Source organism: Oxyura jamaicensis, chromosome 4 (genome assembly GCF_011077185.1).
Source record: "Oxyura jamaicensis isolate SHBP4307 breed ruddy duck chromosome 4, BPBGC_Ojam_1.0, whole genome shotgun sequence".
Lineage (NCBI taxonomy): Eukaryota > Metazoa > Chordata > Aves > Anseriformes > Anatidae > Oxyura > Oxyura jamaicensis.
In genome coordinates this window covers 24,871,042-24,889,421 of record NC_048896.1, presented here as the reverse complement: position 1 = coordinate 24,889,421, position 18,380 = coordinate 24,871,042, and the positions used below count along the sequence as shown (strand labels likewise).

General features: G+C 39.4%; 1 protein-coding gene across 1 annotated transcript in view; it reads right to left on the bottom strand.

The window, feature by feature from the left end:
- Window positions 1–6,256: 6,256 nt before the first annotated feature.
- ZDHHC2 (zinc finger DHHC-type palmitoyltransferase 2) overlaps window positions 6,257–18,380 on the bottom strand; it is a 32,428-nt gene continuing 20,304 nt past the window's right edge. Inside the window, exons 7-13 of the mRNA XM_035324375.1 lie at window positions 14,809–14,929; window positions 13,998–14,130; window positions 12,496–12,622; window positions 12,221–12,313; window positions 10,959–11,068; window positions 10,413–10,490; window positions 6,257–7,640 (exon numbers count right to left, since the gene is read on the bottom strand). Of these exons, the coding sequence (XP_035180266.1) occupies window positions 10,450–10,490; window positions 10,959–11,068; window positions 12,221–12,313; window positions 12,496–12,622; window positions 13,998–14,130; window positions 14,809–14,929 (625 nt within the window). The 3' untranslated portion in view covers window positions 6,257–7,640; window positions 10,413–10,449. The remainder of the gene's footprint in view (window positions 7,641–10,412; window positions 10,491–10,958; window positions 11,069–12,220; window positions 12,314–12,495; window positions 12,623–13,997; window positions 14,131–14,808; window positions 14,930–18,380) is intronic.

The window sequence follows — 18,380 nt, the reverse complement described above, 5'->3', positions numbered from 1 at the left end:
TGAGTTGATTACAGCTGGGAGACATCTGTGCAGTGTTCAGTTTCTGTGGCAAAATTAGGTTTAGTTTCCATTAAGGAGTGATTCAGATAGTGAGCTGCCGAGATTGTGAAAAACGTCTTTTCTTCTTATATATAGTACTGTTCCTTGTGAACTGCAGAGCCTGAAATCTCAATCTGTTTCCAAAGTGGAGAGGATTAATTGCTTTTGTGGAAAAAAATGTGCAGGCGTAGTTCCAGCTGTCTAGACATGTACCTTTTTGTTCAGAGACAGGAATTCTCTTTCCAGGCTTCTGTTCTTCCCAATCCATTTAAAATCTGTTGTTGGAGGTTTGTCAGAAGAAATGCAGTATCAGAAACTTATATTTGACTTTTTTTCCCACTTCTATTTTTGGCTTCTGGAGTCAGATGTTCCAGGAACATTATGTTCTGTCACCTTTTTTTTTTAAGCATTTAATCCCTTTCCTCATTAAAACTAGGCAAGAGAAATCTTTGAGCCAGAAGAAAATCAGTCTGGAACAGATTGAGAGCATTTGGGGCGTTTTTGGTTGTGAATCTGGGGATGACCTCTGACATCCAAGAACTTTCCCTAATCTTATCTGCCTGCTTTCTCCAAGCTCGAGAATGATTCATTCCCTCATGCAGCAAGTGGAGCGAAAGTTGTACAAAGTCTGCACTGATGAACGAGGAACTTCTGGTTGAACTCAAAGATGGAAAGGAAGTGTACAAAAGGTGGAAGCAGGGACAGATGAGCCAGGAGTGATGCAAAGACACTGTCCAAGTGTGCAGGGGTTGGGTTAAGAAAGCCACCGTCTGTCTGGAGTTGAATCTGGTCAGTGTACTTCAGAATGAAAGTGACGGAATCAAACCTAGCTTTTGAGAGGTTCCTGTTGGAGAAAGTAGCAGATAATGTTTTATATTTTATTTAACAGTTCCGAGTAGAATTTCCTAGCTTGATAAGCATTAGTGCTTAAGAAATCTTGTCTTTTATCTTGCTGGCTGAATGTTGAGTGGTAGTGCTTGTTCAGCTCTGTAAAATTCTTTTGTATAATTCTTCTTTTGTGGTCACTTGGAAGAATTGGTGAAGGGCTACTTGAATCAGCTGGCAAAATGAGTTCGTTGGTCCAGTACTCTCTGGCAGGGCTCTTTTAGGTATTCCACTGAGGAGGGCTTCATGTTTTGATGCTTAGCTTACTTGTTTGGAGATACCTGACGTCACCTGGCATTTTGATTTAGAAAAGTGGTACAGAAGCGTACTGAAATCTCAACAGAAGAACAGTGTAGCAACTGTAATGTACAGTTGGATTACAGTGCAAACATGGTCCTTGTTACTGGTTTCCTTATGCTTACCATCTGCATGTTCAGGGATTTTACTCTGGGCTGGGCTGAGCCACGCTTGCTCTTCCTGCCACGTTTATTTATTTTAAATATGCTAAATGTTAGTTAATATACCATTCGGGGGGCGGGACGACACGACTCTCAAGCCCCATGTATCTTCACTTAAGCTTCCCAGTGGTATCTGGTTTTGTGTTGTTGACGTGCTTTTTGATCATTCTTTCTCCATTTTGCCAAGTGCTCTTTTTACTTGAGAACGTGCATATCCAGCTCATCTGTCCTTAAACTCCTGATTGGTTTCTTGACGTTGAATCAATTAATAGCTCACCTAAACGAGTTGAACCCACTGAAATGAAGAAATGTCTTCCATAGAGAAACAGTTTTTGGAACTTCTCAGCAAACACCAGCTGTCTAATATTGATGCTAATGGATTCAGGGTAGTGTGGGTTCAGTGCATTAGCGTGTAAAATACTTAAGAAATTAACTTTTAAAAAAACTGCACCAAGTCAGTGTCGGCAAAGGAATCCAAAAGCCTCCATTACAATTTGTGGGATATGTTCGAATACTACAAATCTGTAGAATTTGAACAAAATCTCAAATAATAAAACCTAATTTTACATAGAGTAATGCACAGATTGTCTCAGGACACTTTCCCAATCACAACATGAAATTATTTTTCTGGTATTCCTGAACTTGAATGTATCTTGGTTGGTTTATAGGAGATTGTTTTGCTGTTTTCTTCCGTCTTGCCTGACTAGGGATTGCAGAGAAATGAGGAAGGTTGTACTGCATTCTTTGTAGAGAGATCTGAGGCTGCTGTCTCAGATTGCGAATGAAGTGTGCTTGTTGATGCCATATGCCAAGATGTGATTGCTGCAGAGGCTTCTCTCATCCTTTTTCTGCCAGCACAGATGAGATTTTTGTCTGCTGAAGAGAGAGGATTCTCTTCCCTGAGCGTGCTTTTTCTTGCTCCCATGAGATAGTTGTCTCAGCTAACTGGGTTGGGTAGTGTGGGGGCAGGAGGTGGAGGGGAAGCCTTCCCTTCCACGTGAGTCACAGAAAGCAGCAGCAGCTGACTGTGAGGGTCGATCTGCATCCCGCAGAACGTGCTTCATCTGTGACTGGGCAGCAGTTCAGAGCTGTGGTTGCATTCATCACCTTATCATCTGAAAAAGTGTTTTTTGTTTGGTTTTTAAATGCATTACATTGACTGTATCTTTTATTTAGCTTTCATCATACTACAGACAGTGCTCTGCAAGCTCCGTGTTTTCCTTCATTCTCGTCCCTCTGCATGCTCTGGAGCGTAGCTGTGGTGTCTGTGATGGTGTTTTATATGAAGGTTAGTTGCTCAAGTACTTATTCCATCACTGAGCTGCTGAATTCCTGTTTTGCGCTCGTCTGTGGCCAATTCAATCACTAATAGGGGAAAATAAGTGGGTGTATGTTCCTGCTGTTCAGCTGTAACATGCAGTCTGTGTGGTCAGTGGGTTTTGTCTTTGTATCTGGTACTCCTTAAATGAACTGAGATTTTTTTTTTCTGTTCAGAAGGGAGAGGAAAAAACGGTTTCCCAAAACTGACTGTTGGGAAGCGTTGGGTCAGTTCCAGAGACACCGATGGGTTTTGGTGTGAACGTGGAGGAGGGTGGGAAAGGGGACGTGGCTTCACAGGGTGCTCTGCCACCTGCTGTAAACTGTTGAGCCCATCTGCTTGAGAAGATTGCACTGTGGTGATCTAGGCTGAAGCCTGTAATCGGTGCCCCAGATACTGGGAGCTACACGGGCAGACCTCAGGATGACTGAGTTACTGTATGGCAGCGAGGAGTGCCATTAGGAAAACTGTGAGAAAGGAAGGGTTTATCTATCTGGAACGGAACTGGGGAAGGAGAGGGATGAAGGGTTCGTAGATCTTGGTAGTGCCTCTCAAAGGGAAGGCTTTTCTATTGGGATTGTTTTCATTGCCTTAGTATGGAAAGGAGGAAGGGGTGGGCAGAGAAGAAAAAAGGGAAAAAGTCAAAAGCTACAATGGGCAAACATGAAGGTTTGCCTTGGGTTAGGTCAGATGCTGCTTGCTCAAAATTTTACCTCAGAAGGCTGCTGCTTTTCCTGTCCTCTTACCTGATCACCGCTGGAAAAAATGTTAGCTACAAGTGGCAACAAAAACACCTCATCACCCATATGACATTACAGATTACAGTACGTTCTCTAATCTTCTTTTGGATGAGAACTTTTGCATAGGGTTCAATACCACTATTAATGAAAGGGTTTTAAGCCAAAACCCCACCGTGTCTATAGAAAGAGGGGTAAAGTTCTGAGTGTGTGCTGCAGGGCATGGCTGAACTGGAAGGGGCTAGTTGCAGCCTCTACTTTCCATGAATGTTCCTGCAGCTTGTTCTGCCCCTGAGCAGACAGGTTCCTCTCTACGCCAGAGCAGACTGTTAGCAGAATGCAAAGAGGGGAAACACAGGTGGCGAGAAGAACGTGGAAAGACTGTACAGAGCCCAACGTGAAGGAAAGCTGTAGAAAGACACAGTCCTGCTGTTGGTGATGGCCCAGGTGAGTAACATACTTCTCCTTATGACCCTCGCTTCTATAAAGTAAGGAGGGTGATTCTTGGTGAAGAGGTGAGGGGCGCTTACAGTACTTAGATTGTTACTGGAGCTGTAGTAGAGATGAAGGCTATTCTGCTGTGAAACTGCGGGTGGTGTACCAATGACTACTCCAGCTGTGACTTGCTGAACATGAAGCGTTTATTTATGTGAGCAATACTTTAAATAAGTGGCAAAATTCTACACAAAAGACATGTGGAAACTTATTCCCCCCCACCCATCCAACACAGTGGTCAGCTGAATCAGGGCAAGAATTCTTTCAGTCCACGTGTGGGACTAACAACAGCTCTAGAATACCATGCACTAAAACAAACTTGCTGCATCCAACCATGCTGAAGTCTTGCTTGAAGACCATGATTTTAAGTACACATAGTTTAAAAAATATAATTACCAAGGCTTCTTTAGTTCCCTGCCCGTGGGCTATTGACAAGCTCTCAGTCTGCAGTTTGGTGCATATTAGCAGTTGTGTCTAATTGCGCTACGGGAGGAGCTCACCAACACCTAGGTGCTCAATTTTCTTATTAAAAATAGATCTCTGTGAGGACTCTGAGCATTGCATCAACTGATACAGAATGGGTGTGGACCTCTTCTGGTGCAGAGATGTAGTGGATTTGTTCTAAGCTACAAATTAAGGAAGCTTATTAAACAGGTGGGTGGCTAGTGATTCACATGACAGCTTTTATGTATACAAAATAAACTAAGCTCTGTCTTGAGGGACTCAGGCCTGGCCGAGGAGTCTGTCAAACTCACCCAACTTCCAATGAAGCCTGAAGTGAAGGGCTATTTCTAGACAAATACCAGGGCTTTTTTTTTTTTTTTTTAGCAAAAAAGTAGATTAGATTAGTAACTGTACAGTAGGTATAAAGCAGTCTTAAAAAAAAAATACAGAAATTACCCAAAAGACTGTAGTAAAGTGCCTAGCAAGAATATTACAAAGAACAGGAGAATCAGTGTAAGCAGACGGACAACATTGCATTCTTGGTGCCTGTTACCTGTTCACAACTTCTCCCACATGCATCGTAACAGCTCCAGTGCTCAATGACAATATGTCAAAAATACCATTTTCACTTAAATTATGTAAGGTATTAGGGCACTGCAAGCCAAAAATATAGTTGAATCAGAAACTACACCTTGGAGCACGATTAGCTTACTGTCAGGCCAGGAGAGGCCAGCCAGGACCCCTCAAAGCTTCCTGCCATCGCTCTTCCTGGAGGCACAGCTCATACCCAACCTGAGATCAGGTATAGCTAGGGCCTGCTGGCTCTGGTCTGCTGAACAGATACACCTGAATTACCCTCATTTTCCTCTCCCCTTCCCCTCATCCATTTATATTTCTTGGCTCTGTGGCCTCCATCAGTTTTCTACTAGAGGGACAGCCTTTAGCTACATCAAAACTGCAGATTATTTAGGGCTATTGTGCTTTCTAAATGTGACTGCTGAGACACCCAGGGCTTTTCTTGAGCCCCTATCCCTGCCCTTTCTCTATATCAATTCCCAGCCTTACTGCCACCTGGCAGAGCCCCAGGCACAGCCAGGGAAGCTGGCCTCCTTCCTGCCTAAGGGCAGGTCTGCCACCTGCGTTAGAGCAATTTCCATTACGGATTTTGCTGGGGGAGAAAGTGGTACTTCATCTTTACCTGAAAGTATGGAGCAATTTCCATTAAAGCTGAATTTCAACTTTTTAGTCACTGCTTTCCAATGCATGCTCTGTAACAAACCACCCTGACTGTGTAAAAAACAAGGCTATACAGCTAGAGAACTTGAAGTGTTAAAAATATATATTTTCCCTCTCCCCCTTATCCCTTGACAAGTTAGCCTTTAAACAGACACTAAGGCAAAATAAGCTGACAGGACAACACTGAATAAATAGCTGTGGAAAACTTTTGGTTGCTAGGATGTCTGCAGGCATCGTGTAAACTGTGCGCTACCTTCATGCTTGTTTAAAAAAAAGCCTTCTACATCAAGGGATCCATACTCTGGCACTTCTGGCAAAATTCAGATGTTTTCAGGCTGGTAAAATTTTGAGATTTTAAATAAATTAAACCCAATGCATTCTTCCTCATTGGAAAAAAAAAAAAAAAAGAAAAATGCCACATTTGTGCTCTCATAGTTACCACTTAAGTTGTAAATCCAGGAAACGAAACCTCAAAATTTTAAGTTACCTGCCTGTAGAAGAGTTAATGATAAAAATTTTTGCTTTCAGAAATGGGTCACTTAGTCCTGCTGCCAGCTTTCTAACTGGGTTTGTTATTCTTTAGAAACCAAAATCCTTCCACTGGGAATACACCAGCTAAGTAGTTCACTTTTGAGAACTTCTGGCAGGTTTTCAGGTTGTTGGGGTTTCTTTTGACTAGTTGTTTTACCTAGCCACCTAGAAAGCATAGCTAAGATCCTTCTTGTTATTTTCAGAAAAACAATTACTTTGCATTTAAATGTAAACACTGATACCGTAAGTTTAGTGCATACAAAAGGCACAAGACAAATAGATTTGTGTTGCTGAAACTTCCTTGACTTTGCAATTTATAACACATCTTTTATCATCAGGCTGGCAAACTTCAATCCTAGAAAAACCTGCTGTCTCCTAACTTAACAGAAGGGAACTTCCTATATGCAGCAGTTTGGCTTTTTGGTATTACAATCAAGTGTCCTTTGTCCTGTAACTGCAAGTATCGTAAGTTATAACAGTGTCTCCTTGTTTGGATGTGATACTCGTTAATTTATGCAGTGAGAAATTCAGTGTCTTAAAGAAGTGAAAAAAGTTGAGATAACTATTGAGTAATAAAAAACTAGGATTTTGAAAGACAGTGGCCATCAATCAAGAACACAGGTTGATTTTTTTTTTTAAAAAAAGCACCTTTTTTCACTTCAAAGTGAAGTGCCAGCCTTCCTTTTCCTTAGGGGATAAAGGCTCCAAATGGGAGAATAAAATCCCCAATTTCATAGGATCGTTCTGTGCAGCTTTCATCACAATCCCCAGCTACCAGCTTTACTTTTGTATTAGCCATCCGAATGTGGACTTTTTAATCACTGATTTACCAGGGACTCGCTGTAGTATTTAATTAACAAAGGAGGTTTCCCCCTCGCCCTCCACAGCTATTGAAAGCCTTCACAATAGTGTTTTCCAAAAGTGATCCAAAAATAGTCTGACACTTCACTAGGGTTGCCTTATCTTCAAAAAAAAGAAATAACTTGCTTATCAAGCGCTCAAAAGAAAACACAGTCCACCAAGCCACTGAATTGTCCATAATCACCCCTGTTTTCTCACGTCATATAGCCAGCAGTGCAAACATTTGATTTTTGAAGTAAGTCAAATACTTACAGCAGTTTGAAATCACAGGTGAACTTTCAAAACCAAGGTGAGAACCTGGGCTGATAAGTAAGGAGGTCACATTTTTCTTGTGCTGAATATCAAAGTAAAACCAGCCACAGAATTTTTACAATAGTAAACTCAGACTTTTTTTTCCCCATAATACTCAGAATCACCCTTCACCATTCAAAACCAGTAATCCTAAGTTGAAACATTCTTTATGTGGTTCAAAAGTTGTATGTTTTGTTTCATGTTTCAAGCAGTGACATGGAGACAGCTATCATCTGTCAGTTTGTTTTCTGAGCACATCCACACAGGAGCAGACAGGAGCAGCTGGCTGATAGGGCTGATTTTTGGAAGAACCCATCTTCCTTCCACCAACAGCTTTTTCTTGAACTGGAACAGAACATAAATCACAAAACATGTTGTTAGTATTAAAGAACACAAATTATTGCAACAAGTCGCATCAACTCAAAGGGGAGGGTGAGCAACAGCTGAATAAAAATCCCACAACAGAGAAGAGGAACGCAGTCAGACTGTTCACAGATACGTTATCAGTCCAGGATGACAGTGAATAAAAACTGACTACATTGTAAGCAGACCACCGGTTTATGAGATGAACTATTTTTACAGTACTTGCAGGTACCTACATCATTGAAAAACAATTCTGTATTACGTCAGTGTGAACCACATCCAGCATGCTCAGTAATTAGTCCTCCAAATAACTATAAGTACAGGATATTGAACATATCCTTAGTTGGGACAGAAAGGTAAATTACTAACACACCGGCTGTGGGCTGCATTTTTCACATCGAAGATGAAATTAGTTGGCTTGGCTATTGTGATTTCAGCATTTTTAATAAAGTATTTTAATCACTCCCTAGGAACAAATACAACTCAAAATACCGACAACAAAGGAAGGAAGTTCCATGCAAGGTAGTGCCTTCAAAATACAGTAAAAAATATTTTTAGATAAGGGTTCTTATTCCAGCAACTGTATGTCAGCTATATATACACACACACACAATCTATCTTTCTTGTGATCTCTCCAGAAAGTCTTTCCAAGTGCCACATAGAAAAATCTCAGGCATGGTTAAGGATACCACCGAACTGGAACTTACGCTTGTGCAGAGAAGTTATGAGTCCTCAGCTACTGCCCTTTTGAGATGCGCATGCTTTGCTCTGAGGCAAAACTAAAATCTGAAGGGGTTCCTGGATTTCACACCTGCTCTTGGGAACACCACCTCCTCTGAAGACAAGTTCTCTCTTTAAAAAGCTGCACTTCTAAATGGATGCTTACACACTCAAACAAACAAAAAAACACTAAACAAAAACAGACAAAAAAAAAAAAAAACAAGGGCTGGGGGTAATCAGACCACAGGTTGTTACTTTCCCAGACTGGATTAAACAAATAAACAGCTGGAGATGTTTACCAAGCAATACAGCTCAAATAACGATTTTCTTACACCCTGTGAGTGTCTTGGGAACAACCCACAGAATGCTTGACAGTCGCAATGATCTGAATCACAAAGTTCCAAGTAGAACTCTGACCGAAGGAAACTAGTTATAATTAATATTTCTGTGCTATAATCCAAAATTCTGTTTGTTTGCCTTTTTAAGGCCTATCTCCAGTGCTTTATTCTTGAGTGGTGATGGCCCATAAAAGATGTGAAACTAACTGAAGTTGAGTAATTGCTCATTTTTTCACAAAAGCTGCTCTTTTGTTGAAGCAACTGATGGATTAAAGAGGGCACAGGGATGTCATTTTAGGTTTTGAATGAAGGGTTAGAAATAGGAGCTTAGATCCCGTAAAAGACATACACAGAGCAGGCAAAATTGCTGACACTGGCTGAGTTTCATTTCACTCATCTCTAACTGAGCTCATTTGACACCCACATTTTCAACACTTAGCATTTCACAGTATCATCGCGTTGGTAGATGCTCCAGGAGCACCTATATCTGGAACCATCTGTGCCTTCATTCATCACTTAAAACAAAAAAGGAACATGAGGGTCAACAGTTTTCTAGTTTCTCTGATGAATCCAACTCGATACACTGAACTTTTGGGAACTTTTTGCTACAAGCTACAGGCCATCTGTTGGTATGTGCCCAACTACAGCTTTTATCATCTGCCTCGAGTGTAAAGCCATGTCTGGCCACTCCAGTAATGATCACTGCAGTCCCCTGACTGCTTTCTGTACCCCACTTCTTCCAGGAGTGCCTGAGTGCAGCCTGACAGCCATGACAGCATGTCCCCGAGTCACGCCACACACAAGTGGAGGACATCCTTTTGAGACACTTCTTGAGGATGACTGAAAGAATGATGACTTCCAAGAGCAGAGATGGAAATGACCTTGCCTGAATGATTCCTCCAATCTTGTTGCAAAACTGTACATTACCCAGTATGAAATTTTTAAGGTGGGAATCTTAAATAGGAATCTTTTATCAAGCTTTAGAACTTAGAAGTCTTCTAATACTAAAGGGAATGTGATTATCAACTGCATCCATTCCCCTCAACCCTTAAGGTGTCCTCCTCTTGTCTACAGGACAGGCTTTCCTAGCTGCTTCTCAAACCTGCCTTTTATGTTGCAAGATATCAATGCAAGAGATCAAAAAATAAATCTCAGTAAACGCACGGGAAGTTATATGGATACCTTTTATCTTCAGTAGGCAGCACTTTTTAAATGATTAGGACACAGCTCAGTAGCTGGCATAGAAAAAGCTGCTAATGGTTTTACATATTAGAATAAATCTGTTTTCCCCTTCATCATCTGATAGACCTTTGCCCACTTTAGTAGACCAAGCTATGATCTGTTGTGTCACTGTTAATAACTAACTTCAACTTTAAACCTAGCTTTACAAAGATTTGCTGTACAGCTTGAAGAGCCAAAATTCCATTGCCTTTCTAGAGAAAGGGAATAACAACATTTAGGGAATATTACCTAAAAGCAACGAGTATAAAGGTTAAACAATATCTTGCAAGCATGAGCCATCAAGAAGTCAGAGGCTTAGTTTAAAACTGAATTCATGGGCTACTACCTCATGGTAAAACAAATTAAGAATAGAAAAAAAACCAACATGAATTATTTAAAAACCTTTCTTTTGTGCATTTTTGAAGTGGCAAGGAATCACGGAATAGCAAATTGAATACACAGAACAGTAACCTACCTTTCCTAAAGCATTCAGAAGTTTCTTTTAAGGGAAGTTAGGTTTCATTTTCCATGGTTAATGCAGGATTGCTCATACCTGAAATACAAAAAAAAAAAAAAAAAAAAAAGATATTTCAACAGGAAAGCTCTCGTGTTTTTCAGCAAATAATACAGCCTTTAATTATCAATCATCACCTTGATGTTGCTCCACTACTAACCAAGTCTATTCCCATCCTGTGTCCATCACATGGCTCTTGTAACGAGGTGTCATCATATTCTGGTATAAGCAATTTGTCCCCAAAAGAATTACCAGCCTAAGCCTAAAGGTTTACTGACACCTACTAGTGCTGGTGCTCTCAGTACCTCCTGGTTGGGTTTAATGTGGAAGGCAACAACAGCTTGAAATATCCAACTTTCTACAAAGATGCATTTTAAATAAGCTCAGTAGCACAGCTCTAAGAAATACTAACCAAGTGAGCATGGTCATTTTTACACTACATCCTCCAAAACTAGTTTAGCAGGCAAATTGCAGAACAAATCGTTGCAGCATAGATCAGTTCCTTACCGATTTTGCCCTTTTCAGCCTTTGCACTGATGTCTGACCAAGACTGCGTGTCAGTGAGGAGGTGGCTCTGGGAATCGCGCAGTGGCTTGGCAGGGAACAGGTGACTCTCGCTGTAACGCCAGTAAGTGAACATTGTAGTAAACCTCAGTAATTTTTCCATTACCTTACCACACACTTCAAGCAGGTTTGTCATCTGCAGTATCTTCCCTGCCTTAGCTTGCGTATTTTCTGATGAGTCACTACACTTCTGTCATTACACACAGTGTAGTTGCCACAAATACAAGTGTAATCTAAAAGGCAACTCTAGCACAGAACGGGGAAACTTGCTCATTTTTTCTTTGACAGATATTCTATCTTTACACACATATGTTCATTCCAAAGGCTCTCTAGCCATACGCTGTCCCATGGAAAACAGCGGAGAACACCTCCAAAATCTCTCTCCTAATACAGCTTATGGTTCCTTTCATCCTGCTCAGATCACTGGGGCAAGATGTAAGAAGTTCTCCAGCTCGGTGATGTTTTTTGTCTGTCAATGAACACCTTGCTAACATGCAACGTATTTGTTTATGAATAAAAGATTGTCAGTATGAACCCATTATCATTTCTTAATCACATATCCATGTCTATTATCTGTGTCATGCTTCATTACTTAAATGTTGCTATAAAGTTACAATATAATTTACTAAGCTATTGTAATATTTTCATTTAAAGAACATCTGCATGCTTTTTGTACTCTAAAGATGTCATGACCACAACGGATAAGGATTAAGAAAATGCCTCTGATCATCAGCAGAAACAATATATTTGAATTGAATATACACTTTCCTTCCCACCCTCTACTTTAGCTCTCCCTGCCATACCTTGAGGCCTGAGATTCGCTTATACAAACTGTTTTTCACCAGATAGGAAGCAGCAGGCCTCCCCAAAAAGCCTTCCAAGGCAATGCACCTGTATCACTGGCAGACCAACTAAGCATCTTGCATGCAGATACTGGCACTAACTAGGCAGGCACAGAAAATTCAGGTCCAGGGATGCTACTGAATTGAGAAAGTAGATGGGGTGTTATTTCCATAACTTTAAATACAAGTCTGAGGCTTAGCGGAATTACAGCTTGGCTGTTTAAAATTTGACTTGTACTTCTTAACAGGAGACTCTTCATTTGCTTACCACTTTTAAATATGTAAAACACTGTTCCATTTCTATGTGCACTGGCACAGAACAGAATATCAGCTACCTGAAATAAGTAACAAAAAGCAGATTACTTTTTGGAGGTTGAATTAAGACCACCAGGTGTGGAGGCTTGCTCAGGATCCTGATTAACAAGGCAAGTTGGGAAGGAACAACCATCCCCTAGACTGAAAAAAATCAGAATTAGTGCCACACTTACAAAAAATGCTTTGAAGAACTTTTTTTTTTTTTTTTCCCTAAAATGAATATTACTATATCTAATTTCAGAAAACAAAAAACACCCCTCATGCCCCGTTTGTCCTGACAATTGAACAATTTCAGCAAATGAGGCATTAAAAGCTGAGCATACCTTGAAAACACAGGCAGCAGCCAGTATTTCTTCTCATCACCAAACACCTGCCTTAGGTTCTTGCTGAAGCCCAAGCTAAAACCATTCTTGTCCGTTCTGTGACGAAATATGGGCGCTCTAAATACCTCTTAAAAATAAAATAAGAAATCATTAGATTTCTTCACAATATAGCACATTTAAGTTTCACACCAGTAATCAGGAGATTGCACTGATGATGTCTCCAGCCAAGAGGAAAGGCTGTAGTGCTCCAATGACCTGGTTCACTCAGGAAAGCTAAAGTCACTGTTAGGCACCATCGTATGTGCAGGGGACAGGGGGAAGTGTCCTGCCACCCTCCTCCCTGATCAAGGAGAAGGAACCTGGTTCTTAAGGTATGATATGTTATATGAAGGTTTTGGCACATGACTACACAACAGACGGTATTTGAGAAACAAAAAAACAACAACGAACAAAGGGTATACTACAGTAAGAGCAATGGAAAAGAAATAAAGCTTAACCTACGTTTGTAGGTAGCTTTAGTAGCTTTTTACACCCTGGAGTATGAAAATATCTTATGGTTTTTACAGCTGCATACAGAAAGCATTTTACCTGTGGACCCAGACCATTCCCCACAGATGCCCAATCTGAATTTCATGGGAAGAGAGCTAAACATAGCCTGAAGTGTCACAAAGCGCCCAAGGCAGAGAACTCCTCCTCTTTCCACACAGTGACTGATAACCGTTTAATTCCCCTAATGGGCTCTACACACGTAGACAAACCATGTCCTGATGTGCTGACAGCACAGCTCACAGAAAACACTCTGGATCCATGTGGGGATCGCGCTTCTGCACCAGGCCAGGGAGCGCAGGCAGCGACCTCCCGCATGTAGGTATGCATGAGGTACCAGGGGCTTTACATCGTTCACAGTACAGAGGAAACCCACAAACCCTAGAGAAATCTTGAAGTAAACAAGCTTTCCTCCAAATGAAATGTGTTCAAAAATTTCCCATTAATCATTTGCATATTAGTAAATCCCAAGAAAACTGTGGGAAAAAAAATGAAATAATTTGCTTGTTCTAATTCAACTTGTATCAACAGGAAAACATTTATAGATCTAGAAACTTTCATGAACATCGGTATTATTACAGTTCATGCTACAGTAAAGGGCAGGCTCACAAGGATCTTCTGCACTTCTTTTAATCTTTTAAATTATAACCTGACAAACATGCATCAGGGTGGTGGGAAATCATGGTTTAATATCGATATTAAATTCAGTTAAATATACTCCCATATTAGAGGCACAGGCCAACTTCTCTGAGGTTTTTAAAATTAACCCATAACACAGAGTCCTCTTCACACATCTACAATGACATGGTAGACAGGACTTGTAACTGTCAAACTGCCATTCACCTCTCCAAGTTCATTTACAACTAAATGTAGAAGCGCTGCCTTAAAATCTGTTCTGATATAATAGACACCTAATATTTATTTTTTCCTGTCAAATGCAGGAGCATTAAACTTACCTAATGTTGACTTGTTCTTACTGACGAGCCAACAGTGGTACCCAAAGAGAGAAGACAGACTGACAGAAAACATAGCGGCAGCAAAAAATAAAAACATGATGTGGAACTTGGCTTGAGTATCAGGAAGGCCATTCTAAAAATAAAAGAAATAGGCTGTTAGAACTGGGGAAATAGCTGTTTAACTTGATTATTAATAATCCTTTATTCAGCCAAATCAAATTCAGTGCAGACAGAAACGTATCACGCAACAAGAGCCTGAATAAATGAATTATGCACCTTTTATGCACAGATGGTCATGCAATTAGGTTGTTGACAGCATGGAAAGTAACTGGCCCTTTCTTGAGAAAGTATAAATACCAACCACAAGAACCTGACTGACATTTGGATTTGAACTTTCAAGTGTCTTTTAGAGGAGAATAATTTATCTTCCAAAAAATACCTCGTTTACTTAGCCTTTTCAGAATACCGTAGCATAAATACTGCAGACCTAAGAAGGTTAACATCCTAAGTTGTGAACCAGATAGTCATAACAGATACACCAGAAAATTTCCATGAAGCTTTTTCATAGCATATCATTAGAACATCTTAAAACCATCTATAGTATCAATTCTCTTGTAAAATAGTTTCTAAATGATTGTTAGTTATGCAGCTTCAAAATAATGTAGGACAAACAGAAAAAAAAAAATGTGTTACAACTATTATCTAAATTTTGTCTTAGAAGATACTAGGTTACAATGTAAAACCTCAAATCTTGTATTTCTTGCAGAGTAGTAGCTACATGCACTGACTGTACATAAATTGGAGTACTTACTGTCCAAAACTTGATAAAATACTGTAAATCTGTTGCAGCAATGAAAAGGCAATACAGTAGAGAGTAAGCCAAGAAGAGAAGAAAAAATTTGTAGTTGGAGAATCCTACACAGTTGTTCACCCTGATAACAACAAAAAAAAAGTAAAGATGAAAATGGAACGTAAAGAAAGTTATTTGCTTTGCTTTCACCCAATTTAAGATCAAACTCATTTACTCCATAGAAGTTAATATCAGTATGAAAACCCTATTTTGCCCCCTATCTGTGATGCTTCAAGCCACTGAAATGCATTTTGGCTTCACATTTCCAATTAGTCGTATAGTAATTCTAACCAAATCAACCAACTAAACAAAAATAACTTCACAAGGCAATGCCACTTTCAGTAGTTCACAGAAATTCAAATTTGTATTATTGTATGAAATCTGTTAGTCTTTTGTTAACCGTACAAATAAAGTTTACATTATTATGTAGTAAGATTCTGAAGCTTCTAAGTAGTCATTGTAGGGAAATACTACTGTTAAATAAAGAGAAAACATTCCATACCAGTGACAACATGATAGCAAACCAAAGGGATTAAGAACATTTAAATACACATCCAAAAATTAAAATAAATCCCATTTATCCTTCTCCAGGCTTCACGTTCACCTGCTTCCTATTTTTAAAGGATTTATACATGGTAATTAGCTACTAGTATACACTACCACCTAGGAGACATGTTGAGGGTTCATTTAGTACCATGGCAGCTTCTCATTAAAGGCAATGAATTTTGCAGTTCTATTAAGGATGTAATGATGCTACATCCACCAGATGAAAAATATTGGAGGGATGCCCATGGAGAATTTAGTGGTAAACAGCTTCTATTTTTTTGTTATTTCTCTTTGTTTTTTAATGTATTTAGAAACTAACCAAAGCTTATCATTCCACTGTGAACTTTGACAGAATTCTCCAGAGAGTTAAAATGAATGAATAAATAATTTTAAAAAACCCACATTCCTTCTTTCTTTAACTAATAGATATTCCTATCAGAAAGATTAGATAATTAAGAGAAGGCTACAGCCATGAAAGCAGCTATGTTGAAAAATAATTCTGACAAAAATAAAAATAAAAAAGAAGGCTTGGAGAATATCAACTTCATCTGCCTCTAGAAGTACAGGACAAGTTATTGCAACTATTCTCTTATATAAGAAGACAGTGATGCTAAGAGCAGGATACACAGTAATCATAATAGGGTAAAATCTTAAAACAGCTCTCCCTGTACACCATTATCTATCCACAAGGTAGAGGGAGGTTGTTGTTTTTTGTTGTTGTTTGTTGTTTAATTTATTTTTCGTGTTACAAAACATGCCATCTTGGATAAATATTAAATTTGGCATCACCGTTTAAATAGAAAGCAATAGGTAAGCATCTGTATCAACTACAATTAAGTAGGATTCACATGAGATTGTTCTAATTAGAAAAACCCGAAGACCTTTCTAAGCTCATCATGATTCTTATTGAAAAGTAAATTTACAGTTCTCCCCAGTGAAGTGTTTTTTTCATTACAGATATCAAAATTAGCAACTCCATCATAAACTGCAAGCAATTCAGATTCACGGTTTCTATGATAACCCTGTTTACTCTCGGGGCATTTGCTTTATGACATTCTATATGACATAGTTTTTTTCTCACACTAAACCATCACATGAAATGTTCTTCAGCAAAAGATGAAATTTCTTGAATCAAAGATTTCATTCTCATTGTTCTTTCTCACTACTACATATGGTGCACAAGTTAAAATAAGCTTTCACAAACCATCCTGCTCTTCTCAGCCCCAGACTGAGGAGTTCACACTAGAAAAGAATATTTCATTACAAGACTAACAAGGAAGTAAACACCAAGGGTTTGTAATTGTGCTATTTGAACATATAGTATCAAATTTCAAAAAAACGAGTGGTTAAATATGAAGCATAACATCTTGAGAAAGAGTAAAACTGATAAAATACAGCTTGCTAAATAACCATCCTATTGCAGTGAAACATTTGTTCAAAAGACCATTCTATGTTCCACTTGGATTGTAGATAACATTTAGAATGCTTACTTTTAAAGTACAAAAGGAAGAGACATCCTTCCCTCTCAAAAGTTAGCTTACTAAAATTACCAGGCAAAAAATATAAGCTACAAGGCAACTCAGGTAAGAAAAAGAATCACAAAATGAAGGAGATGCTAAACTCTTCTTGGATGACTCAAATGACAGAGGAGGAGGTACATTTCAAATGATTGCTAAGGTGTTCATAACACACCTTGTTAGTCTTAGAGTTGTTATACATAGATCATATTTTTGGTGATGCCTCAAGCCATTCCATTCCTGCCTGAAGCTCCATCTATAGTATGAGTAGCAGGAGCACTTACAGAAATCACTAATGCTTTTATTTCCGCTTCACTTAAGCCTTTTAGAGTAGCTAAAGGCCAATTAGCATTACATATGTCCACTTACCACGGCATTTCCATTACTGTGGAAGTGCAGGCCAAAATATAGCCTCCCCAGAAGCAGGAAACAGCTGACCTGGGGCAAGAACATGACTTCCATCTTACTACCTCTCCTTCCAAATGCTTCACCTAGCTTTCCCTAGGTTATTTTTACCCATCCTCTCCAGAAATCCTCCTACAAGCAGACTATTCAAACAGTAATTCCCATTACTGTCTTGCTGCTCTCCCTAAGCATCACTTGGGTTCTTTCCCCCTTCTGCTCACCAAACCTGCTCCCACCAGAAAATCTCAACAGAAAAAAAACAAAGCAGGATTTCTGTTTTCAGGAAGGCCACAACCCACCCATTACAGTGATTTGCACTCTTTTGTTGGAGGAAAAAAAAAAAAAGTCTTGCAGGATGTCCCAAAGAACCCTTAAAGCCTGAAAGACAGGTCTTTAAATGAAACTATAATGTTTGCTCAGAATCAAACTCATGCTAGCTGAAGAGAAGTTGGAAGTCATTGCTCTGTGTCGCTCTCATCAGAGACACTAGAAAGCCTCAGAATCAGCAAAGAAGAAATAACAAATGTTTATGTGCATCTAACTGCATCTGTCTGGACACACATGAACTATTTTTTTTTTCCCTTAAGAGGTTTCACAGAAAGGGAAAAAATAATTGGGCTGAGTGTGTTGTTATCCTCACTTTGAATTTCATCCATGCAGTATGCTAAACATCTCCTGCCATTTCCAGTGTGAGCAAGGAACTGTGGATATCCAATCAACTTAGGAAAAATAAAACAAGGCAATACCTCTTCTAGCATGTTTCTGTTACCTGGAATATAAAGGAACAATCCTCCATCAAGAAGTATTACAACATATTCTCTAATTCTACTTTTTCTTTCTGTACCTATTGCTTATTAGGTTAAAACTAATGAGCAGTGTAAATTCTCCCTCAAACTGGGTATGTCTACTGTGTTTGGATACAAATAGTCTGCCAGCAGGTAAAGTACGCCAATACTGTGGAAAGGAAAATGGAGTTGGTTTTTCTGAAAGTCTGTGCTCTAGGGAAATACCACATCACTGCCACTTCACACAATTATGATTTGCTCAGCTTATGATTTGTTATTT